The 21,770-nt window shown below is 43.9% G+C and overlaps 1 protein-coding gene across 1 annotated transcript; it reads left to right on the forward strand.

Moving 5' to 3' along the window:
• Window positions 1–1,976: 1,976 nt before the first annotated feature.
• LOC306914773 (adhesion G-protein coupled receptor G7-like) lies at window positions 1,977–21,127 on the forward strand (the record flags this gene model as incomplete). Its single annotated transcript, XM_079491966.1, has 15 exons — window positions 1,977–2,058; window positions 4,681–4,797; window positions 4,969–5,081; window positions 6,789–6,929; window positions 7,608–7,705; window positions 9,113–9,198; window positions 9,714–9,919; window positions 10,434–10,595; window positions 11,427–11,539; window positions 12,632–12,752; window positions 13,427–13,614; window positions 14,112–14,273; window positions 14,846–15,002; window positions 17,423–17,565; window positions 21,064–21,127. Exons 2-15 carry the CDS (start codon window positions 4,701–4,703, stop codon window positions 21,125–21,127), a joined length of 1,851 nt encoding a protein of 616 aa, XP_079348092.1. The 5' UTR covers window positions 1,977–2,058; window positions 4,681–4,700.
• Between the last annotated feature and the right edge of the window lie 643 nt (window positions 21,128–21,770).

The following is a 21,770-nucleotide window of genomic DNA, read 5'->3' on the forward strand; positions in this document are numbered from 1 at the left end:
ATCCTACTCCTACTCACAGTGATACCAATACCAATACTACCATCACTCTCAGTGCTAATACTACCATCACTCTCAGTGCTAATACTACCATCACTTTCAGTAATCCCGGTTATCCTACTACCATCATCACTCTCAGTGCTAATACTACCATCACTCTCAGTGCTAATACTACCATCACTCTCAGTACTCCCAGTACTAATACTACCATCACTACTAGTACTAATACTACCCTCACTCCCAGTACTAATACTACCATCACTACTAGTACTAATACTACCATCACTCTCAGTGCTAATACTGCCATCACTCTCAGTGCTAATACTACCATCACTTTCATTGCTCTCATTACTAATAATACCATCACTCCCATTACTCCCAGTACTAATAATACCATCACTCTCAGTGCTACTACTTCCTTCGTTCTCCCTGCTAATACTACCATCACTCTCAGTGCTAATACTACCATCACTCTCAGTACTCCCAGTACTAATACTACCATCACTCCCAGTACTCCCAGTACTAATACTACCATCACTACTAGTACTCCCAGTACTAATAATACCATCACTACTAGTACTCCCAGTACTAATACTACCATCACTCCCATTACTCCCAGTACTAATACTACCATCACTACTAGTACTCCCAGTACTAATACTACCATCACTCCCAGTACTCCCAGTACTAATACTACCATCACTACTAGTACTCCCAGTACTAATACTACCATCACTCCCAGTACTCCCAGTACTAATACTACCATCACTCCCAGTACTCCCAGTACTAATACTACCATCACTACTAGTACTCCCAGTACTAATACTACCATCACTCCCAGTACTCCCAGTACTAATACTACCATCACTCTCAGTACTCCCAGTACTAATACTACCATCACTCCCAGTACTAATACTACCATCACTACTAGTACTCCCAGTACTCCCAGTACTAATACTACCATCACTACTAGTACTCCCAGTACTAATACTACCATCACTACTAGTACTCCCAGTACTAATACTACCATCGTTACTAGTACTCCCAGTACTCCCAGTACTAATACTACCATCACTACTAGTACTCCCAGTACTCCCAGTACTAATACTACCATCACTACTAGTACTCCCAGTACTAATACTACCATCACTCCCAGTACTCCCAGTACTAATACTACCATCACTCCCATTACTCCCAGTACTAATACTACCATCACTACTAGTACTCCCAGTACTAATACTACCATCACTCCCACTACTCCCAGTACTAATACTACCATCACTACTAGTACTCCCAGTACTAATACTACCATCACTCCCATTACTCCCAGTACTAATACTACCATCACTACTAGTACTCCCAGTACTAATACTACCATCACTCCCATTACTCCCAGTACTAATACTACCATCACTACTAGTACTCCCAGTACTAATACTACCATTACTCCCAGTACTAATACTACCATCACTACTAGTACTCCCAGTACTAATACTACCATCACTACTAGTACTCCCAGTACTAATACTATCATCACTCCCAGTACTCCCAGTACTAATACTACCATCACTACTAGTACTCCCAGTACTAATACTACCATCACTACTAGTACTCCCAGTACTAATACTACCATCACTCCCAGTACTCCCAGTACTAATACTACCATCACTCCCAGTACTCCCAGTACTAATACTACCATCACTACTAGTACTCCCAGTACTAATACTACCATCACTACTAGTACTCCCAGTACTAATACTACCATCACTACTAGTACTCCCAGTACTAATACTACCATCACTCCCAGTACTCCTAATACTCCCAGTACTGATACTCCCACCACTCCCAGTACTCCCAGTGCTAATACTACCACCACTCCCAGTACTCCCAATACTCCCAGCACTAATACTACCAGTACTCCCAGTACTACCACCTCTACCTCAACTACCAGTACTCCCAGTACGAGCAGCATCCCTCCTCCTGTGTGTGTGAACGGAGGAGAGCTGTTCTCTTCAGTGTGTATCTGTCATCCTCACTGGAGCGGACCCACCTGCTCTGAGCGTAAGTATATGATATGCACCACTAGCAGTAGCCTGGCTAATAAGCCAGACTAATATCACACAACACTGTTGCGGTATATTAGTCTGGGCTGGCTCCACTTAGATTTCATTTCCCGGGGGGCGGGTTCAAACATTTTCTCTTTGACGCAATTGGTCAGAGCTACTGTCAGTCAAAGGTCTCGAGCATTGAACGTCACTGTACCAAAGCCCGCCCATATTGCATACCGTGTCCCGATTGGCCCAACCTGTTCTCGGTTGTAGGAAAGAGGCGTGCTACTGAGCCTCGCCAGACCGTAATCCGCTGGTAGGCAATTTTTTTTTGCCAACTGCTGATTCGGTCTGGTTTATTAACCAGGCTACACTAGCAGTACTTTGTGGGCGGCTGTGGCTCAGGAGGTAGAGCAGGTCGCCCAATGATCCCTGGGTCGGTGGTTCGAATCCCGGCTCCTCCTCCTGTCCACATGTCGAAGTGTCCTCGGGCAAGACACTGAACCCTACATTGCCTCCAATGAGTCGGCCGGTGTAAGCTTGCCACCATTGGTGTGTGAATGTGGGAAGTGAGGACGCTGGCGCAGACTGTTCGCCGCTTCACCTCCCAATGTATGAATGAATTAACCATTGTAAAGTGCTTTGAGCACTTGGAAAAGCGCTATAAAAATGCAATTAATTATTATTACTAGCAGCCTCTGATTGGTCCATTGGTTGACTGATGGTGAGTGTACTCAATTGACAGACGAAAAAGAAGAGAGATCACATCCAAACCCTGGATCCTCTCACACTGAACCACCTAAACATTGCACGGTTGAGCCGAGTCCCTCAGGGCCAGTGTTGGCTAAAGTTACTTAACTTATTACTTAAAGTAATATTATTACTTTTTTTCCCCCAGTAACTATAACTAATTACTTTTGAGTAATAATATTACTAATATGTTACTATTTTCCAAAAGTAACTTTTGGGGACAAAAGATGCAATTAGCCTACTGGGGGCGATAAAAAAAAAGTAAAGTAATAAGTAACTAGTTATACTTTTGTCAGGGAGTAATATGTAAAGTAATAATAACTTTTTTTTTAAGTAACTGTAATAGGTAATATATGACCATATGAGTAACTTTTCCAACACTGCTCAGGGCTCTATGCCTGTGTATTTTCTGGTTTCTGTCATTGTGTCATTCGTTGAAAAGAGACGATCAAGCTTGTTGTGAGCGTGCCGATCGGCGATATCAAAGTCACATACATGTCCATCACATTTAAACGATTTGATTTAACTATTATCATCAATATTTTAATATTAATGGTCTTTTGTCAGGTGTGTGCTGTGAACGAAACACAAATTGATTGATTGATTGAAAATGTTATTAACAGTTTGCAGAATTACAGTACATTTCAAGCACAAACTCAATACAAAGGCTGTTAACTGTGAGTGGACGACCCAATTAAGCATTACACTTGTTTACAACAGGGTCCACCATGTTCAATTCATCAAAACATTTAGAGACGTACAAATAGACACTTCTATATAGAAAAAGAACAGAACAGGAATTCATCATAATGGAGGTAAAAAGGGAAAAGAAACATATACAGTGAGGGGAAAAGGGGGGGGCGGTGGGGGGGATTCAGATTTTACGGGGGCCAGTTTCGAATTGCAGCCATCCGTAGGTGCCCTTTGAGAGCGGTTTTGAAGGAGTCAAGGGATTCGCATGTCTTAATGACAGTTGGTAGGGTGTTCCACATTTTGGTGGCATAGGAGCGAAAAGAATTTAGTCCCTTAACTCACTGAAACGTATTTCAGCCTTATTTCACTCCAGTAGACATGCAAGGTAAAACAAATGAAATAATCTTTGACCTCTTCAGAATGAGACAACAAGGAACAATAATCTTTGACCCCTTCAGAATGAGACAACAAGGAACAATAATCTTTGACCCCTTCAGAATGAGACAACAAGGAACAATAATCTTTGACCCCTTCAGAATGAGACAACAAGGAACAATAATCTTTGACCCCTTCAGAATGAGACAACAAGGAATCCTGACAAATTATACTATGGGAAATGCCCAAGTTAATAAATAAACGTCAAGGTAAAAATGCCCCATATTAGCCACAGGCCGCATAAAATGCGTGGAAGTTTGGACACCACTGCTGTAAGGGATCAATACATTTCAAATGGAGCCCAGCAGTGTGACAAATCCATTATTAAAGGACCACTTTTCATTTAACTCGTCCTACTAATGTTCATGATAAAATACCACAAGTCTGTGATTTATTTTCTTAAACAAAATTCTTTATATATATATATATATATATATATATATACAGTATATATTTAGATTTGTATTATCGTGAGAACGATGGCTTCCATTTTCGCATTGCAACTTTTCAGGAATAGAAAGCTTTCTATATTAGCTTGGATTCCCCATCAATGATGTCACTGGTGGATGGGTTTCTGAACTGCCCACAGCCCTCCTATGAGACACAGACTGAGTAGAAAAGAATGGTGCTATTTTATCATGATCATTAGTGTGGACCAATTATATGAAGATAGGTTGAAAAGTGGTGAAATGGTCCTTTTAAAAAAACGAATAAATAAAAAATAAAAAAACATATTTTTCTTCTCTGTTGCTGACAGCAAACTTCTGTCGAGAAACAATGATGGAATTCATGGGACGTACATTCAAATTCCCAAACACCACAGTAGGCTGGTTCTCATATTCTGACGAATCTTGCCCAGAGACATCAGCCAGTGGTATGTTCCTCTATATGACTTTTACAGTGGTATGTTCCTCTACATGACTTACACTGAACCACACAATATCATTTAATTTAGTAACTGTCAGTCCTATAATCACGTATTCACATACAGTACATATTAATATTGTGTGTGTGTGTGTGTGTGTGTGTGTGTGTGTGTGTGTAGCTGGTATTCCCGAGGCATCAGTCCTTTGTTCCAATCAAGGTGGAATTCCAACGTTTCAGCGACCGCCACAGATCCTGCAATGTGACATCACTCTGGACGACCTCGATCAAAATGTAACACACACACACACACACACTCCACCCATTCCAAATTATTAGGTAATTTCTAGGGATGTCCCGATACACTATACACCGATACCAGAAAATAATATTTATAACTAGAAAAAGTGCCCTTCTGGGCACAGGTCTCCACCAGGAGGATAGGAGTGTGTGTGATGTTTGGCAAAATGTTTAGGAGTAATATAATGGTGTGTGTGTGTGTGTGTGTGTGTGTGTGTGTGTGTGTGTGTGTGTGTGTGTGTGTGTGTGTGTGTGTGTGTGTGTGTGTGTGTGTGTGTGTGTGTGTGTGTGTGTGTGTGTGAGACACAGCTTGGCCTGTTGTAGCGCCACCATGAGGCTGAATTGAAAACTGTCAAGTGGCATTTCTTCCTCAGCCTAGTGGGAATATGCATGCACAGTTTCACCGTAATCGGACGCTGCGTTGAGTAGTTGCGGCGATTTGTACAAAACGGGTACAAAGCGGGCTACTCCTGAAAAGTTTAGAAGCCAATCGTAGGCAATGAAGGTGGATTATGAGAAATCAAACAAACCCGTCTTGATCACATGACTATGGAGAGCATGTGTACCGATTTGCGTGAAATTTGGATAACATCTGAAGGAGTAATATTAGACAATGTGTTTTACATATGTCGGCCTCCTGGTGGCGCTATAAAGAGCAGATGTGAAAAATTCCAGGCAAAGGTTTTTCCTTGGCCTCTAGGGAGTTGGCAAAAAAAGTTATCCACAAATCCGTGCAGTTGGAGGTAAAAACACTTTTTGGCCGGTTATAGCGCCACCATGAGGCTGAGTTGAAAATGTTCACGTGGCATTTCTTCCTCGGCCTAGTGGGAATGTACGTGCGCAATTTCACGGAAATCACATGATGTGTTCATGATTTGCAGCATTTTGTTTGAAACTGAGCACTCTTGCGAACTTTGGAAGCCAATCTTAGCCAATCAGGATGGAGTCTGAGAAATCTGAAAGACCCGTTTCGTTGAATGGCTCTAGAGAGACTGTGTACTAAAAACTTGTTTTGCACAAAGCGGCCTCCTGGTGGCGCTATAACAGGCCGTTCTGGAAATTTTGGGGCAGAGGTTCATCGTTGGCATCCAGGGAGTGTGTGTGTGCACAATTTGGCATCGACCGGGTTAACGTTGCCGGAGATTAGCTGTTCACAGACGGACGGACACACGGACGGACGGACACACGGACACACACACGGACGGACGGACGGAGTGCAAAACATACTCTCTCCCCATGCCTTCGGCCTGGTGGAGACAATAATACAAAAAAGAAAAATATCTTATTTTGAAGTCCACCGGCCGGGAATGGTGTTTATAGCTATCTAGCTATATATCTCGTGTTATGTTTATAGCAGACTCCTCATTCAAATGTGCACTTTGTTTGGGCAACTCCAAAGCAAACTCCACATGCCCCAACATTGTATTTACCTGCTATAGTGTCAACCCCTTACCCCTGTGTCGGATCTGTGGTTAGACTGGCATATTTGCCGATACCGATGAACCGTTATGACCAAATAAGGGCCGATCCGATACTTTACCGATACGGGACATCTCTAGTAATTTCATAATATCAGTTATTCAGGCTGATGCCTGAAGAAGGTCTATTGCCCGAAACGTTGCCCAAATAAAGTTGTCCATATTGTGCAAGTGTACACGTTGTGTGGTGCCTTTTTTATCTATTGTGTTTACGTGGTGGTAGGTGACCAGTCAGGCTGACTTGCTGAGCCTGGCGAGCAACGTTCAGATCCTCACCTCCCGACCGGAACAGCTGAGCTCTGACAACATTGCCACCGCTGCCAACATAGCCAACATACTGCTGCAGTCTCCTGTCATCACAGAGGTAGGGAGGAGGACTACAATCTACACGCGCCACGGGACTACAAGTCCCAGCATCACCAGCTGCCATTGTCATGGAGATTACAGGAGTTTGAAATCCTTCGCAGGGAGTTCAGGGACGGGTGTTCATATTTTCAAAGTGGGGGCCACCATGGAGTCAATTAGAAAAGAGAGAGAGAAAAAAGAAGTTGTCATGAATATAGTTTACCATAATTTACTGAGACCCGGGTCTGAGACGCTCCCAATGCTCTGGGTTCAGCTCTCCTCACCACACTCAGATGATGGCTCTGGATACTGTATATATGCAGTATAATGCACAGCAGCCAACAAACGGGTGTACTCAACAGGTTCATTCATTTTGTGCGATCTGCCTTGCACTTTGTTCCCCATATTGCTTGGGGCGGCAGTGGCTCAGGGGTAGAGTGACCGGATGGCAACCGAAAGGTTCCCAGTTCGAACCCGGGCTCCCCCAGAGTTAGTGTCGAAGTGTCCTTGAGCAAGACACTGAACCCCTAATTGCTCCTGATGTGCAGGTTGGTGCCCTGCATGGTTTCCCCCGGCATTGGTGTGTGAGTGAATGGGTGAATGTAATGCACAATCTCTGTAAAGCGCCTTGGATAAAGGCACTATGTAAATGCACCATTTACCATTTAGTAAATGACTCCATTTCTCTGTCTGTCAGACAATAGCCGTAGCGGCAGCAGCAACCATCAGCCACCTGCTGAATTCTAGTATTCCAGACAGAGGAGTCAATGCAAAGGAGACGTATGCTACACAAAGGTATATGCACACAATATACTGTAGTACAATCTATAGTATACTCATAATAGAGTACATAGTACCCACCCAGCAATACTAGTACAATTGTATAATGCCGTTGCTGTCAGGCAGAAACCTTGCATCAACATTTTAAAACGTCTTAAAACGTTATGTAATGCCCTACTTGTACTACAGATCCGCTAATTATTTCATTGACAATTTCTAATATATGTTATTTGGATGATCCTAGGGAAAAAAGAAAAAAAAACCTTGAACGATTACTATTGCAATTTGTTTTGGTTCAAACCTGTGATAGACTGTGATTAGACTTATGACTCCGTCATTTCACACATGGTTTGGATCACACACCCATATCAATCATGACTTAAAGGCTTACAGCTGTAAAGGTATGTGTAAAGTAGAGTAGAGCTGATGATACTGTATCATAAAATAAATAATGTTCAAAACATTTATGAAGTGGGATTGATTATGGACAGTTCAGAACTGTCCAGTGGGGCGGCTGGGGGAGTGAGGACGTTAATCTGTGGGGATTCCAAGATAAAAGAAATGACAGCCTTTAATTCTCTTCCTGGAAAGATAACATGCTGATATATAAGCTATTATTTTGGCATTAAGAAAAAGAAAAAAGAATCTAAGCTAAGCTAATATATACTGCGGTGTCTTTCTTCCTGGAAAGATACCACACTAGAAGCTAATAGCTTCTATTCAGTGTGATATATTTCCAGGAAGAAAAAGACAAAAGCTTAAATTAAGCTATTGTTCTTGTTTAAACAAAACATAAAACAAAACAAATACCGTCTAAGCTACAAACTGCAGTCTTTCTGTTCCAGGAAAGTTGAAGTTCCTAAAATAGAATAAATTTAAAAAATATATATATATATATTAATAATAAAAATAAAAGGTACTGTATCTTAAAAAAAGTCTCTGATGACTAGAAAGCAATGGTACCATCTTTACTCTGTGTGTGCGTGTGCGTGTGCGTGTGCGTGTGTGCGTGCGTGCGTGCGTGCGTGCGTGCGTGCGTGCGTGCGTGCGTGCGTTAGTCTAACACAGACTCTGGAGCAGTTCTCTTTGAGTTCAGGTCTGAAGCTAAACATTGTTCAACCAAACCTGGTCCTGCAGTCTGCTCAGATTCCCACACACTCACATGCAGTCCAGTTCACGTCGCTGGCAGGTTAGCAACACACACACACACAGAGTCACATGTATACCCACACACAGACGGACGTACAGACAATAGTAAATGCTGGCCGTAACCATTTATTTTAACATGCTTGTGTGCGTGTGCGTGTGCGTGTGCGTGTGCGTGCGCGTGTGCGTGTGCGCGTGCGCGTGTGTGTGTGTGTGTGTGCGTGCGCGTGTGCGTGTGTGTACTGTAGGCACTACAGACAGTTTTGTGGCTGACAGAGTACAGCTGAACAGCAGCGCATCAGACGTACCCCTGGGAACCGGAGCGGCGTCTGACCTCATCCTGTTCCTGAAGTTTCGTCCTGGTAGGAACTCAGAAAATGTGCCTTTTTTGTTTCCAGACAACAAAAGTCACTGCCCTGTTCATTCCTGGACTAACTCTGCTTAATATGATAATTATACCAGTAAGACACCTGAGGGCGAGAAGCAACCAACGTTCATGTTTCTTTTGCTTTCTCTAATAACAACCTAAAACATGAACCTTGGTTGAAAAAAACTGAAGTTGTCCTTTCTTCTATCAGTGTGCAGGCCGTTTTCTGTTCTTTTTTGCACATCGTATGATCATTATAAAATGTTACACATGTTGATCTAGCCTAGGTCATGTTGAGCTAGCCTAGGTCATGTTGACCTAGCCTAGGTCATGTTGACCTAGCCTAGGTCATGTTGACCTAGCCTAGGTCATGTTGACCTAGCCTAGGTCATGTTGACCTAGCCTAGGTCATGTTGAACTAGCCTAGGTCAGGATCAGGCCTTGATCAGATTTGCTACGTCGAGAGTCTTATATCCGGGCCCTAATGATCATTCTACTCTGTCTCTCTAGAGGGCCGTTCTCAGCAGAATTCCTCGGTAGGCATCGTCCTGTACCAGAACGACCGCTTCTTCAGGTCTGCCCAGTACAGAACCCTGAATAATCTGTCCAGCCCAGTCCGGGTCGTGTCTGCCAGTCTGGGGCTGGGCCAGCAGAACCGGCTCGTCCCTGAACAGGTCCAGGTGCTCATCAGAAACACCAGTCGACTGAATGGGAAGGTGATTTGCAAGTAAACTACTAATAGCAAATTAATAATAAAAATGTGGACCACTTTTGCTTTTCTAGAAGGTTCTCATTTGAAAAAAATGGTCTGCAACAAGCTGTGAGCTTGTAGATCGGAGCGCGATACCCGAGCACAGCCGAGCATAAAATGACCTGTCTTCTCCACTAGTCCCTCCCTAACATTTTCGTCTATAATAGTTTTTATTTGTTGACGAAATTGTCAGTATGTTTAATCATATTTTTAGTCATTATAGCTTAGTTTTTATTTAGTTTTCGTCGGTGAAAAAAGGTAGTCGAAAAAGGAAGGAATCACGTAGTCACGATGCAAAAAAACCTTTTATTTTAAGATGACCAATGTTTCGGCACAAAATGCCTTCAGGGTATGTTCTTCAGTCACAGTTTTAGTCGACAAAATGAACACTGTGTGTGTGTGTGTGTGTGTGTGTGTGTGTGTGTGTGTGTGTGCGTGCGTGCGTGCTCTGTGTGTGGCGTGCGTGTTCTGTTTCCTAGGTCCATCCAGACCCCTCTCTGTATTCTCTCTATGACTATGCGTGTGTGTTCTGGGATTACTCCACCAACGACTGGAGCACTGCTGGTTGTTCTAAGAACCAAACGGAGGACGGTCTGCTCAGGTGTGTCTGCAATCACACCACCAACTTCGCTATTCTCATGGTAACGCTGGCATCACACTCCTTATGATTTGTTCATCTATTGTTTTATCTCCATTTCATTGAATGCCACAGACGAAAAACAGTCTAAGTCCACACTATAGATCCATAATGGATAAATGACAGATACGGGTTCAGGACAACAAGGCCTTTTCGTGGAGGGGTCAGAATGAAATTTGGACTTAGACTGTTTTTCGTCTGTGGTACTCAGTCTATTGTTTACCATAAAACATAAAAGTGAAGTCAAGGCCTGGGCCGTGGCTCAGCGGTCCAGGCACCGTGGCTGGCAGTGTGCCGCGGGTTCGACTCCCGATCCCGACGGCCTTTACTGCATGTCACCCCCCCATCTCTCTCCCCATTTCCTGTCAGCCTACTGTCTGTCCCTCCATAAAAAATATAAAATAAAGGCGAAAGCCACAAAAAAAAAACATTAAAAAAAAAGTGAAGTCAAATACTATGCACTAAAACTATACTATGCGAACATGTGTATGGCTGTTTATTGCATAGATACCGTATAGAACGCTGGGAGAAAGCTCTAAGCTAAAGCTAGAGATGATGTTTCATGAAATTACAATCCACAAACTAATCTATCTTCATTACTATCAAAGATTGTGAAATGAGGAAGTTTACTAATGTTGCTCTGGAGAGGGAACTCTGGAGCTCTCTGGTGGAGCTGTTGCCCCCGTGACCCGACTACGGATAAGCGGTTGAAGATGCGGATGGATCCGCATCTTCTCCGCATGGTGTCCCTCAGGCGTGGTCTGGAACTGTATGTAAATGAGTTCTTTATGTTGGTGATTGAATAAATCCTATATGTTTGTGATCTTCTCAACAGTCCTACAGGATGAAGTATGAATATGCAGACGCTCTGACCTACCTCACCTACCTGGGTCTGGCTTGCTCCATCGCTGGCTTGACTATAACAGTCCTTCATCAGATTCACAACAGGTAAAACCTCAGCTGCACATCCATACGAAACAACTGCTTGATTCATTTTGGGCGGGAACCCCTTTTGGTGTTTTAAGCATTATGTTATACTTTAGCTATTGAAAAATAGCAGATCTATAAGCTCATAGCGCGGCACCGAGTGCCGCGCTATGAGCTTGTAGTTCTGCTTTTTTTGAAAAATCGCAAAAATGTGGCGCAAATATTTGAATGTATATTCTTTCACAGCGAACGTTTTAACTCGACTCTTTGCTTCTGAGGGGTTCCTGGAATAACATATTTTCAGATGGGGGTCGGTGGCCGATTACATATCATTTTTGGGGTCCTTGACATGAAATATTGAGCACCAGTGATATAGAAATATGGGTTTTTCAGAAAACTGTCAGAATTTAGAGACATTTTTTAAATTCCGACGTCAGGCCTAAATGGGTTAAAAACAAAGCAGCTGCAGGTTTTAACATTGTAGTGTACTTAAATCCTGCATATTTCACTCAAAACATTCTGTGATTATGTTTTAATTTTAGTTTTGAAAAGGGCAAAATATTGTTAAATAATTATTAGGCCTGACCGATTGGTCGACTAATCGATCGAGGGAGTCTTAGTCGACTTTGTGGCAGCGGTGGCCGAACGGTTTGCGGAGCGGTCTTGATACCGGAAGGTCGCCAGTTCGTATCCCCGGACCGGCACGTTAAAATTACCACCGCTGAAGTGCCCTTGAGCAAGGCATTGAACCACTACCATGAAATGTTCTATGAGCAGGGCCTGGCTGTAAACAAGTATCTGATGCTTAGTCCAGTTACCCTGGGTAAATATAGTAACTTTGCTTTGCTTTGACTAGTACCAATCTCTTTAGTCAATGTTTTTTTCTCTTTCTTTTATGATTCGATTTAGAGATTGGCCTAATATTAATTCACCAAAGAAAAGCATATATATCATGATTTATTGGGAGAAGCCAATGTTAATGTTGAATCAGACATTAAGCACCCACCACAGCCCAAATGGAATGATAATTTGTATGTTATGCAATCAGACTCGATTCGATTTATTTTGTATTTATTTCCTGTAAAATAATGTGTCATTAACTGTGTCTGTCAGGAAAAGTAAAAGGAGCAGTAATTTCACCGTCGTCATGGTGAGCATTTGTGTCAGCATGCTCATCTTCATCATCGTCTTCCTCGCTGGAGTCAACAACAACAGCAGACAAAACAACCTGCCGGTACAACGCACAAGCACGCACGCACGCACGCACGCACACACAAAACGTAAGGTAGAAACAATTGAGATTTGAAACCGATGAAATGTATTAGAGGAAATTATTTCAGCAATATATGCAATGACTTGGTTGAATATTTCAATGACGAGTCAATATTAAACAAATATTGAAGTGTAGGCTACAGTTAGATTATAATTCCCTGCTAACATACAGTAGAAGAACCCATGACAATGAAAAGCCTAAAGTATGCACACTCTGAAAAAAGAAGAATGATAGAAAGAAGAAAGAGCGATGATGATAGATTTTCAATATGTAATATGTATTGTTCAGCCTTATACTTGCAGTTGCAATACTGTTTAACTATTTAGAAACCTATGGCCTTCGCGGTCAAATCAAACTAAAATATTATACTTCTATACTTCTTGTTTCTGTGGAAGGCGGTCGCACTTTCTGAGATGTACAGAGATTAAGTTTTGGCGCTGCGTAACGCTGGCTGCCTGTTGCTGTTGTAACACTTCAATTTCCCCTCTGGGATTAATAAAGTATATGACATAGAAACATGGGTTTTTCAGAAAACTGTCAGGATTCAGAAGACATTTTGTAGAATCGTTCCCAGGTCTAAATGGGTAAATGTAAAGCTGGAAATATATATATAGTTTTGAACTCCATCTCTCCAGGTGAAGGTGAACGACACCGAGCAGAACGTGGTCATGGGGTCAGACGTGCACGTGGAGCGCGACCACGGCTCGTGCACGGCCGTGGCGGCGCTGCTGCAGTACTTCCTGCTGGCCACCTTCGTCTGGAACTCGGTTTACGCCACGCAACTCCTCGTCCTCATCACCATGCATCAGACCAGCCTGCCACCGTACTCCACTGCACTGTCTGTCGTCACTGGCTGGGGTACAATGCGCACGCACGCACGCACACACACACACACACGCACATACTGTATATGTTAGTGTACCTTTTTTATTACTTGGCTCTTGTGATTGTAATGTGGCTAGTGTGTACACAATAGATATCTGTTGTTTGGGACCCGACCCACAGTTTGAGCGCCTGTCTGTGTCTGTGCGTGTGCGTGTGCGTGCGTGTGTGTGTGTGTGTGTGTGTGCATGTGCAGGTATCCCTGCTGTCATGGTGTCTATCTCTCTAGCTGTGTGCTACAGACCCAGCAACCCCCTAGGATTCAGGCGAGAGGACTTGTAGGTCAATTCTCTTTAATTCATTCTAATGAGATCATGTTTACAATCAAATACAAAGAAAATACTGTTTCTGACAGTCCTCTACCTCCTTCCTCCCCCCTTTCATCCCTTCTTCTTCTCCTTCTTCCTCTTCCTCCTCCCCCTCCTCCTCCCTCCCCAGTTGTTGGCTCGCTGCAACGGATGCCACCACAGGGAGCTTTGACTTTGGGAAGCCCATGTTCTGGGGCTTTCTCCTCCCTGTGGGCGTGGTGTTGGTGTACAACACAGCGGTCTTTCTGTACTTCATATACATCAACTGTAGGAAACAGCCCGACCTCACCAGGTCAGTGTTGATTTCGTCGACTAAAACTAAGACAAATCAAAAGGCACGGTGGCACAGTTGGTAGTGCTGTCGCCTCACAGCTAGAAGGTCCTGGGTTCGATTCCCGCTGGGGGTGCTGTGGGCGCTGGGGGTGTGTTCCCTCCTCCGCGTCATCAGTGCCCATACCCGAGGCGGGGTTGGCGAAAGGGCCTTTCTGTGTGGAGTTTGCATGTTCTCCCCGTGTCCCCTCACAAAAACATGCAGTAATCCGTCTCTAAACTACCTCCCCCTGGCCAGCCGGGGCGCCTGATGGAGGGGAAAGGAACTGGTCGGAATAACGTGGTCCTTCCACGCGCTACGTCCGGCCGGGGAAACTCCCCCCTGTCAGGTGAAAAGAAGCAGCTTGGACTCCTCATGCATAGGAGGTAGCACGAGTTCAGTCAATCGTGGAGGGAAAAAGTACATTTTCAATTCCGTACTTTTACTTGTAACGGAGTAGTTCTAAATTGTAGTATTGGTACTTTTATTTAAGTAAAACAATTGAGTACTTTTTCCACCAGTGGTAATGTTATGTCCGTCTGCGTGTGTTGCAGTACAAGGAGTAACTCCGTGAAGAAGAAGCTGCTGAGTAGCTTGTCTCTGGCTATCTTACTGGGAATATCCTGGATCCTCGGATACCTGATGCTGGTTACCACGGGAACCGCTCACCTTATCTTCAACATCCTCTTCTGTGTCTTTACAACAACACAGGTACTACACAGTATTGTTTTTATACTGTGCTAAATAAAAAAATCTAAGGAGCCCTGTGGGAGTGCCCTCCGCCCGCACCCCACTTTTTTCTGTGAATATATCTAGCAGTGCGTTTCAGTGTTGTTGCATTATGTACAGTAATGTATTGTACTTCATTGAGACACTTAAGCTCAGATTGACCATAAACCATTTATTGCAAAGCTATTGCATGTTAGTATGGCGGCGTGGCTCTGCTCATGTGATATCAGATGATCTGTGTACCGAGACACGGGTCTGATATCACATTGATATCTCCAATTATCTGTGCACCAAGACACAGCTCTGATATCAACAACCCCCCCAGAGCAGAGCCAAAGATACAAAATCATGAACAACTGTAACGCCCAAGTCCCTATACTTGGGTGATACTGGCTGCCGAGGAAGTTCAGACGTGTGATCATGACTCAAATGGCGCTTACAACAACAATACACAGTAATAACATATCAACACATGATTCAACACAATGAATCTACACAATCGCAAACAATACCATAATATCACATAACCCCTGGACTAAGAACTACAGGGAGGAGGCCGGGGAGGTGGGAGAAATTTTCACGCAGACGCCGCACAAGCTGCTTGACAGCTCAGCATGGAGAATGAGTAGTGAGCTGAGGCTAGAGTTCTCATCGGGCCTGAAAATTAAGGCCCGGTCCTACCCTACCCTAACTGGGTCGGCCCGAGGCCCGGCCCGACCCTAACAATTACCATAATGTCAGGCCCGAAAACCCGAAAAAGCCCGAGTGAAAAAAAAGAGAAAAAAAGGAAAAAGAAAAATGCCACTATATGGCCGCGGCGCCGTGGATTATTGAGACGACCGTGTCAGAGAACGCACTTATAGTCTAGTCGCCGAAATAAAGGATTTATGTAACTCACGTCAATTGGCTGATAATGTTCCATTTTCAACATTCTAATGGTTTCCAGCAATTTCCAGGGGTGAGTAAACATCTTCTGAATCAAAGTAGCAGCGATCCTCTGAAGTGACACAGTTAATTATGTCCAATAGGCTACTGGCAATATTATGACAATTGTCAATTTGGCTATAATCTACTAGGTTACTGTATAGTTTACATTAATCATTGCCTCTCAAACCCACATACCACGCGTAATGTGCGTTGCCTAACCTAAAGAACAGACATACAAACCATCAACATGCCGCTCGATGGCGTGTCGAGTCTGTCGACAGCTTGCAGATCTTTTATTTTGGGCAGTGGGCACACAACGAGGCGCGCTGCGCTACGATGGGGAAATTAAATAGCTGTAGGCTACAGCGCGCTGCGGATACGATTTGTAAACCAAATAGCTGTAGCCTACAGTGTGACTGTAACATTGCTTGGTCATCATGTAACTATATTACGTGCAGGCGCTTTCATGGAGCATTTACCGTTGATTAGGTAGCCTAATTTAGCTTATTCACCCAGCTGGGTTCAACGAGACAGCAGTGTCTCGTTAAGCCCCGGCGTTTCCAAAACGAGCTATTGCGGATAAATCGATGGTCTTATAAAACATTTAAGCATATGGCAAGTTGACTTAAGTTATATAGTTGATGCTGAGCAGTAAGCAGCTCATTTGGTTGGCAAACCAGAGGCCAGCCAGCGGTAGCAAGTTCAACAACCACCGTTCTATTCTGTCACTTTGGTGCGCTGCTGCCTGCTGCTGATCATCGCCTCCTCCTCCTTCAGTCACATATAGTATAATAGCCTAAACTGTAAAAGTTAATCGCCAACATTCACCAGCTCAGCCCTCTTCATATTAAATAAATACATTACACAAACAACAGAATTGTTATTTTTGTTATAATAAAATTATAAAAAATGAAAAAAATCACGGAAAATCACAGAGCCCGAGGCTCGGCCCGGCCCGACTAATTATCGTGCATTTTGGGCCCGGCCCTACCCGAAAATGTCGGGCCGGGTCGGGCCGGGCCGGGTTCGGGCAGAGATTGAGAACTCTAGCTGAGGCTGCTTAAGTAGGCCGCCTGAATTGCACTGTGGGAATGAGGGCGTGGCCTGGAGAGGCAGCGGATTTAAAGAAGCAGTATAGATCACTAGGGGGAATGAATGAGGAGGAACCATGTACACAAAACCATCTGCCTTCCGTGCCACAATGAACTAACGCTACGCTTGAAGTCTTGATGATGAATTGAGTACAGTGTGTTATCCTTTTAGCATAGCTTTGTTAACTGTACTTCCATACTGTTTTCAGTCTTACTATGAAGTATTCAACCTCTCTCTCTCTCTCTCTCTCTCTCTCTGATTCGATCTGTTTCTCTCTCTGTCTCTCTCTCTCTCTCTCTCTCTCTGTCTCGCTCTGTCTCTCTCTGTCTCACTGTCTCTCTCTCTCTCTGTCTCTCTCTCTCTCTCTGTCTCTCTCTCTCTAGGGCTTTCAGATATTCGTCCTGTTCACGGCCAGAACCGCGTCCTTCAGGAGCTCTGTGACGTCGGTGGTTCACCTCCTGTCTCCGTCGTCGTCTCCTATTCCCCTTCACAGCTCTACGTTTGAGCTGAAGGACTCCCAGGGGCCGTGGGGGGGCCAGGGCATCTACAGAGAGATACACGCAGAAAGAGGAATGAATTCAGTGCCGGCCCTGAGCAATTTGGTGCCCTAGGCAGGATTTTTCGTGATGCCCCCTTCAATAATGACCATGGCCCCCTTGTGTTCTAAAGCACTGTGCGTGGTTTTTTTTGCTTGGTGGATGCCCCCCCCCCCCCTCATGATGCCCCAGGCAACTGCCTGTTCTGCCTGATGGGAGGGCCGGCCCGTCTTCTCTATGGAGATACCATATACCAGTACATGGGCACGGGAGAAAATCTATAGGGGGACAGGAGAAAATCTATAGGGGGACAGGAGAGACCAGCACCAGGGAAGAATCTATACGGGGCAGGAGAGAATAAATGTATTATATTACCCTATTGTGCTGAATATATAAGACTATGTATGTTTTTTTTTAATGGAAAAAGGGTTTGCCAGTGAGTGACATAGTAGCTATAAAATTAGTTTATTAAAGTCAATTTTGAAAACGAATTTGGAGGTTTAAATGGTAATACAATACAAAACATGTCCTGAACAGAGGTATTATGGTTTTGAAATTGGCTTTAGAGGATGTAATGTCCTCATCCTCTGATGCCATCAGACTCCTCCTCCTCGACCAAACCTCTGAAAGACGACGTATATACTGTGGCCATTGGTTAATATTAGGGATGCACCGATGTATCGGCCACATATCGGTATCGGCCGATATTTGCCGTTATCGGTCAATATCGGTATCGGAAAATAAAACTGACATTAACCGATGGCAGTAGCCGATATTTATCTGTTGTTTATAAATACATAATACATAATACAATACAAATACATTTTACATTGGCTATGTTGCTGTGTTGGTTATCTGCAGCCTACCAAGCTGTAGATTAATTTATTTTATTGAAGATGCATTTGTTTCCTTGGCTCAAAAGGGAGAAATAAAAACAACAAAAACTAAATAAACGTATCGGCTATCAGCTAGTTATTTTAATCGGTATAGGTATAAACCCAAATTATACGACACCTGTGGAAGCTACCTTGTAAATGTAAATGAAAGTCTTTCTATATCAAAGTTCAACTTCAGTTTATGATCACATCACAAGTTTACGGCAGGTATATAAACGAGTGGGTGAAATTCACCTGGAATTTCAGTTACATTTTAACAAAGGATAATCAAATATAAAATGTAATATTTTACTCTATATTATAGAGAATCTGTAAAAGTGTCATAATATGTTATACTATATTATAGTACCTGAACTCATGTTGTTGATAGCAAGTGTTACAGCCACAGCCTAGGGGAACTGGACTGCAACATGAATGCGATGGACCCCTCTTAAGACCTCTCGAATGAACCACCAGCAAACAGGAGCACAGTCTTTCCATGGGTTTTTATTTCATCTTTAGGCAGGGGGGAATCTGAGCAGCAAAACAACATAAACCCAACACTAAACTGTCTGGAAGCAACAAAGGAAAATACAAACACTACCCTACCTCCTACTCAACAAAACATCAGAAAACGGGGCCCCAAAATAAAGACCCCCCCCCCACCCTTAGCAATACCCGACTGGTTAGATCATTGTGATTGTTATCTTATCATTAGCTGATACACAGTGGCACTAGAGGAATACATTAGAGAGCACAGGGTGAGTTGTGCATTTGCTGGTAGTCCACATGAGAGTGAAGAGAGGACCCCTGGCACTGAACAGAGGTGGCCTCTTATCCTCCTCCACCACCCGCCGAAGACCAATCACCGCCTCCAGGCTCCAAGTCGCCACCTACTTTCCAAAGCAGTCACTTAACTCTCTCACTCTCTGCCCACCTCCACAGACACACCTGGCACACATCACTCTCTCATCAAGCCACCACATACCAGGGAAAAGAGGGTTAGATTGGAGTAAGGAATATTGATATTCCAACCTCCCATACACATATAGACCCGGGGTCGTAACACCTCCCCCCTCAAGATTGAGCATTTCTGCCCCAACAGAAAGGCCCAATCCTTTACAATCTACACATCATAACACCTCGAAAGTGCATCAGCCATCACATTTTCCACCCCTTTTTTATGATGGATCTCGATATTAAAATCCTGCAACTCCAAAGACCAGCGCATCAGGCGCTGGTTGTGGTTACGCATCTGTGCCAGAAATACTAGCGGGTTATGATCCGTATACACATGTACTGGCACTGACGCAGAACCGACATATACCTCAAAATGTCGCAGAGCCATAACCAATGCCAACGCTTCCTTCTCAATAGTACTATAATTAACTTGGTGCTTATCGAATTTCTTAGAAAAAAAACACACAGGGTGGTCAACGCCTCCAGCATCCTCCTGCAGCAACACAGCCCCCGCGCCCAGACCACTAGCATCCACTTCTAGTTTAAAAGCTCTCTCAAAATCAGGGGATGCAAGGACTGGAGTGCTACAAAGAAGTGCCTTTGCAGCCTCAAACGATTCCTGGCAACGGGGAGACCACACAAAATGCTTTTTAGGACTAGTCAATGCTGTCAATGGAACCACTATATCCGCAAAGTTTTTGCAAAAACCTCTATAGAATCCGCACATGCCCAGAAATCTGCGCAACTGACGTCGGGTCTTTGGTACTGGGAAATCTACCATGGCTTGTATTTTCGCATTTACAGGACACACCTGCCCCTGTCCCACCTGTTTCCCCAAATACGTCACCACTGCTTTCCCAAATTCGCACTTGGCCAAATTAAGTGTGAGTGATGCATCCCGCAACCTGCAGAAAACCTCTTTCAGGGTTCTTACATGTTCGGACCACGTAGAGGTATACAGCACAATGTCGTCCAGATATACTTCGCAGTTTGACACACCCGCCAATACTTTAGACATAAGCCGCTGAAATGTAGCGGGCGCATTTTTCAAGCCAAAAGGCATTACCTTATACTGCAAGAAGTGATCCGGAGTCACAAATGCGGACATTTCGGAGGCGCGTTGAGTCAAACGCACCTGCCAATACCCTTTAAGCAGGTCCAATTTTGTTACCAATTTGGCAGAACCCACGCGATCAATGCAATCCTCAAGTCTAGGTAGAGGAAAAGAGTCTGAGGTGGTTATTGCATTTAACCTACGAAAATCATTGCAGAACCGAAATGTCCCATCTGGTTTTGGGACTAATATTGACGGAGAACTCCATGCGCTACAGCTTGGTACTGCAAGACCATTTTCCAGGAGATACTCAACCTCTTGTTGCATGACTGCTCGCTTCACAGGATTTACCCTATATGCATGCTGTTTTATAGGTTTGTTTTCCCCAACATTAATATCATGACAGAGAACGTGCGTCTGTGTAGGATTGTCCCCAAATAATTCAGGGAAACTCAGAATAAGCCCCATGACCTCTTTTTTCTCTGGTTCCGATAGATATGATAGAAAACCATCCAGACTCTCTACCAGCTCTGAATTTTTCATGCGAGCACATGGAACCTCCCCTCGCCTTCCACTCTCTTCGTCCACCCCACCCTCAGGAATCGGTGTGCCCACTATGCCCACTGCTCCCGCACAGGCGCATCATTTGTGCGGGACAAATAACCCTTCAACATATTTATATGACAGACTCTCGATTTTTTCCTCCTATCAGGTGTTTCTATCACATAATTCAGTTCATTTATTTTGCTTTCCACAACATATGGACCTGAAAACTTCGCTTGCAAGCCTGAACCCCCCACAGGTAGCAAAACCAACACTTTATCCCCCGGCTGAAACTCTCTAGCCACCGACTTTTTGTCATATCGTGCTTTCATTTTCGACTGCACAGCGGAAAGTGACAGGCGGGCTCTTTCACACGCACGATGTAACCTCTCCTTAAATGACTTAACATAATCCAAGATATTATGCTCTGCATTCGGTTCTTCCGCCAGCCACTTTTCTCTGAGCAGCCGCAATGGGCCACGCACGGTATGTCCAAAAACTAAATCAGCCGGACTAAAACCCAAGGACTCTTGTGTGGTTTCTCTTACAGCAAACAGCAATAATGGCAACCCCTCATCCCAATCCTTTTAATTTTCCTCCCCATATTTTTTTAGCATAGATTTCAACGTTTGGTGAAATCTCTCCAATGCGCCTTGGCTCTCTGGGTGATAAGCACTTGATACATTGTGTTGAACAGACAATTGGGCCATCACCTGGGCAAACACGTTGGACATAAAATTACTCCCACGATCACTTTGAATCC

This window comes from Electrona antarctica (genome assembly GCF_951216825.1).
Source record: "Electrona antarctica genome assembly, chromosome: 22".
NCBI classification, from domain to species: domain Eukaryota; kingdom Metazoa; phylum Chordata; class Actinopteri; order Myctophiformes; family Myctophidae; genus Electrona; species Electrona antarctica.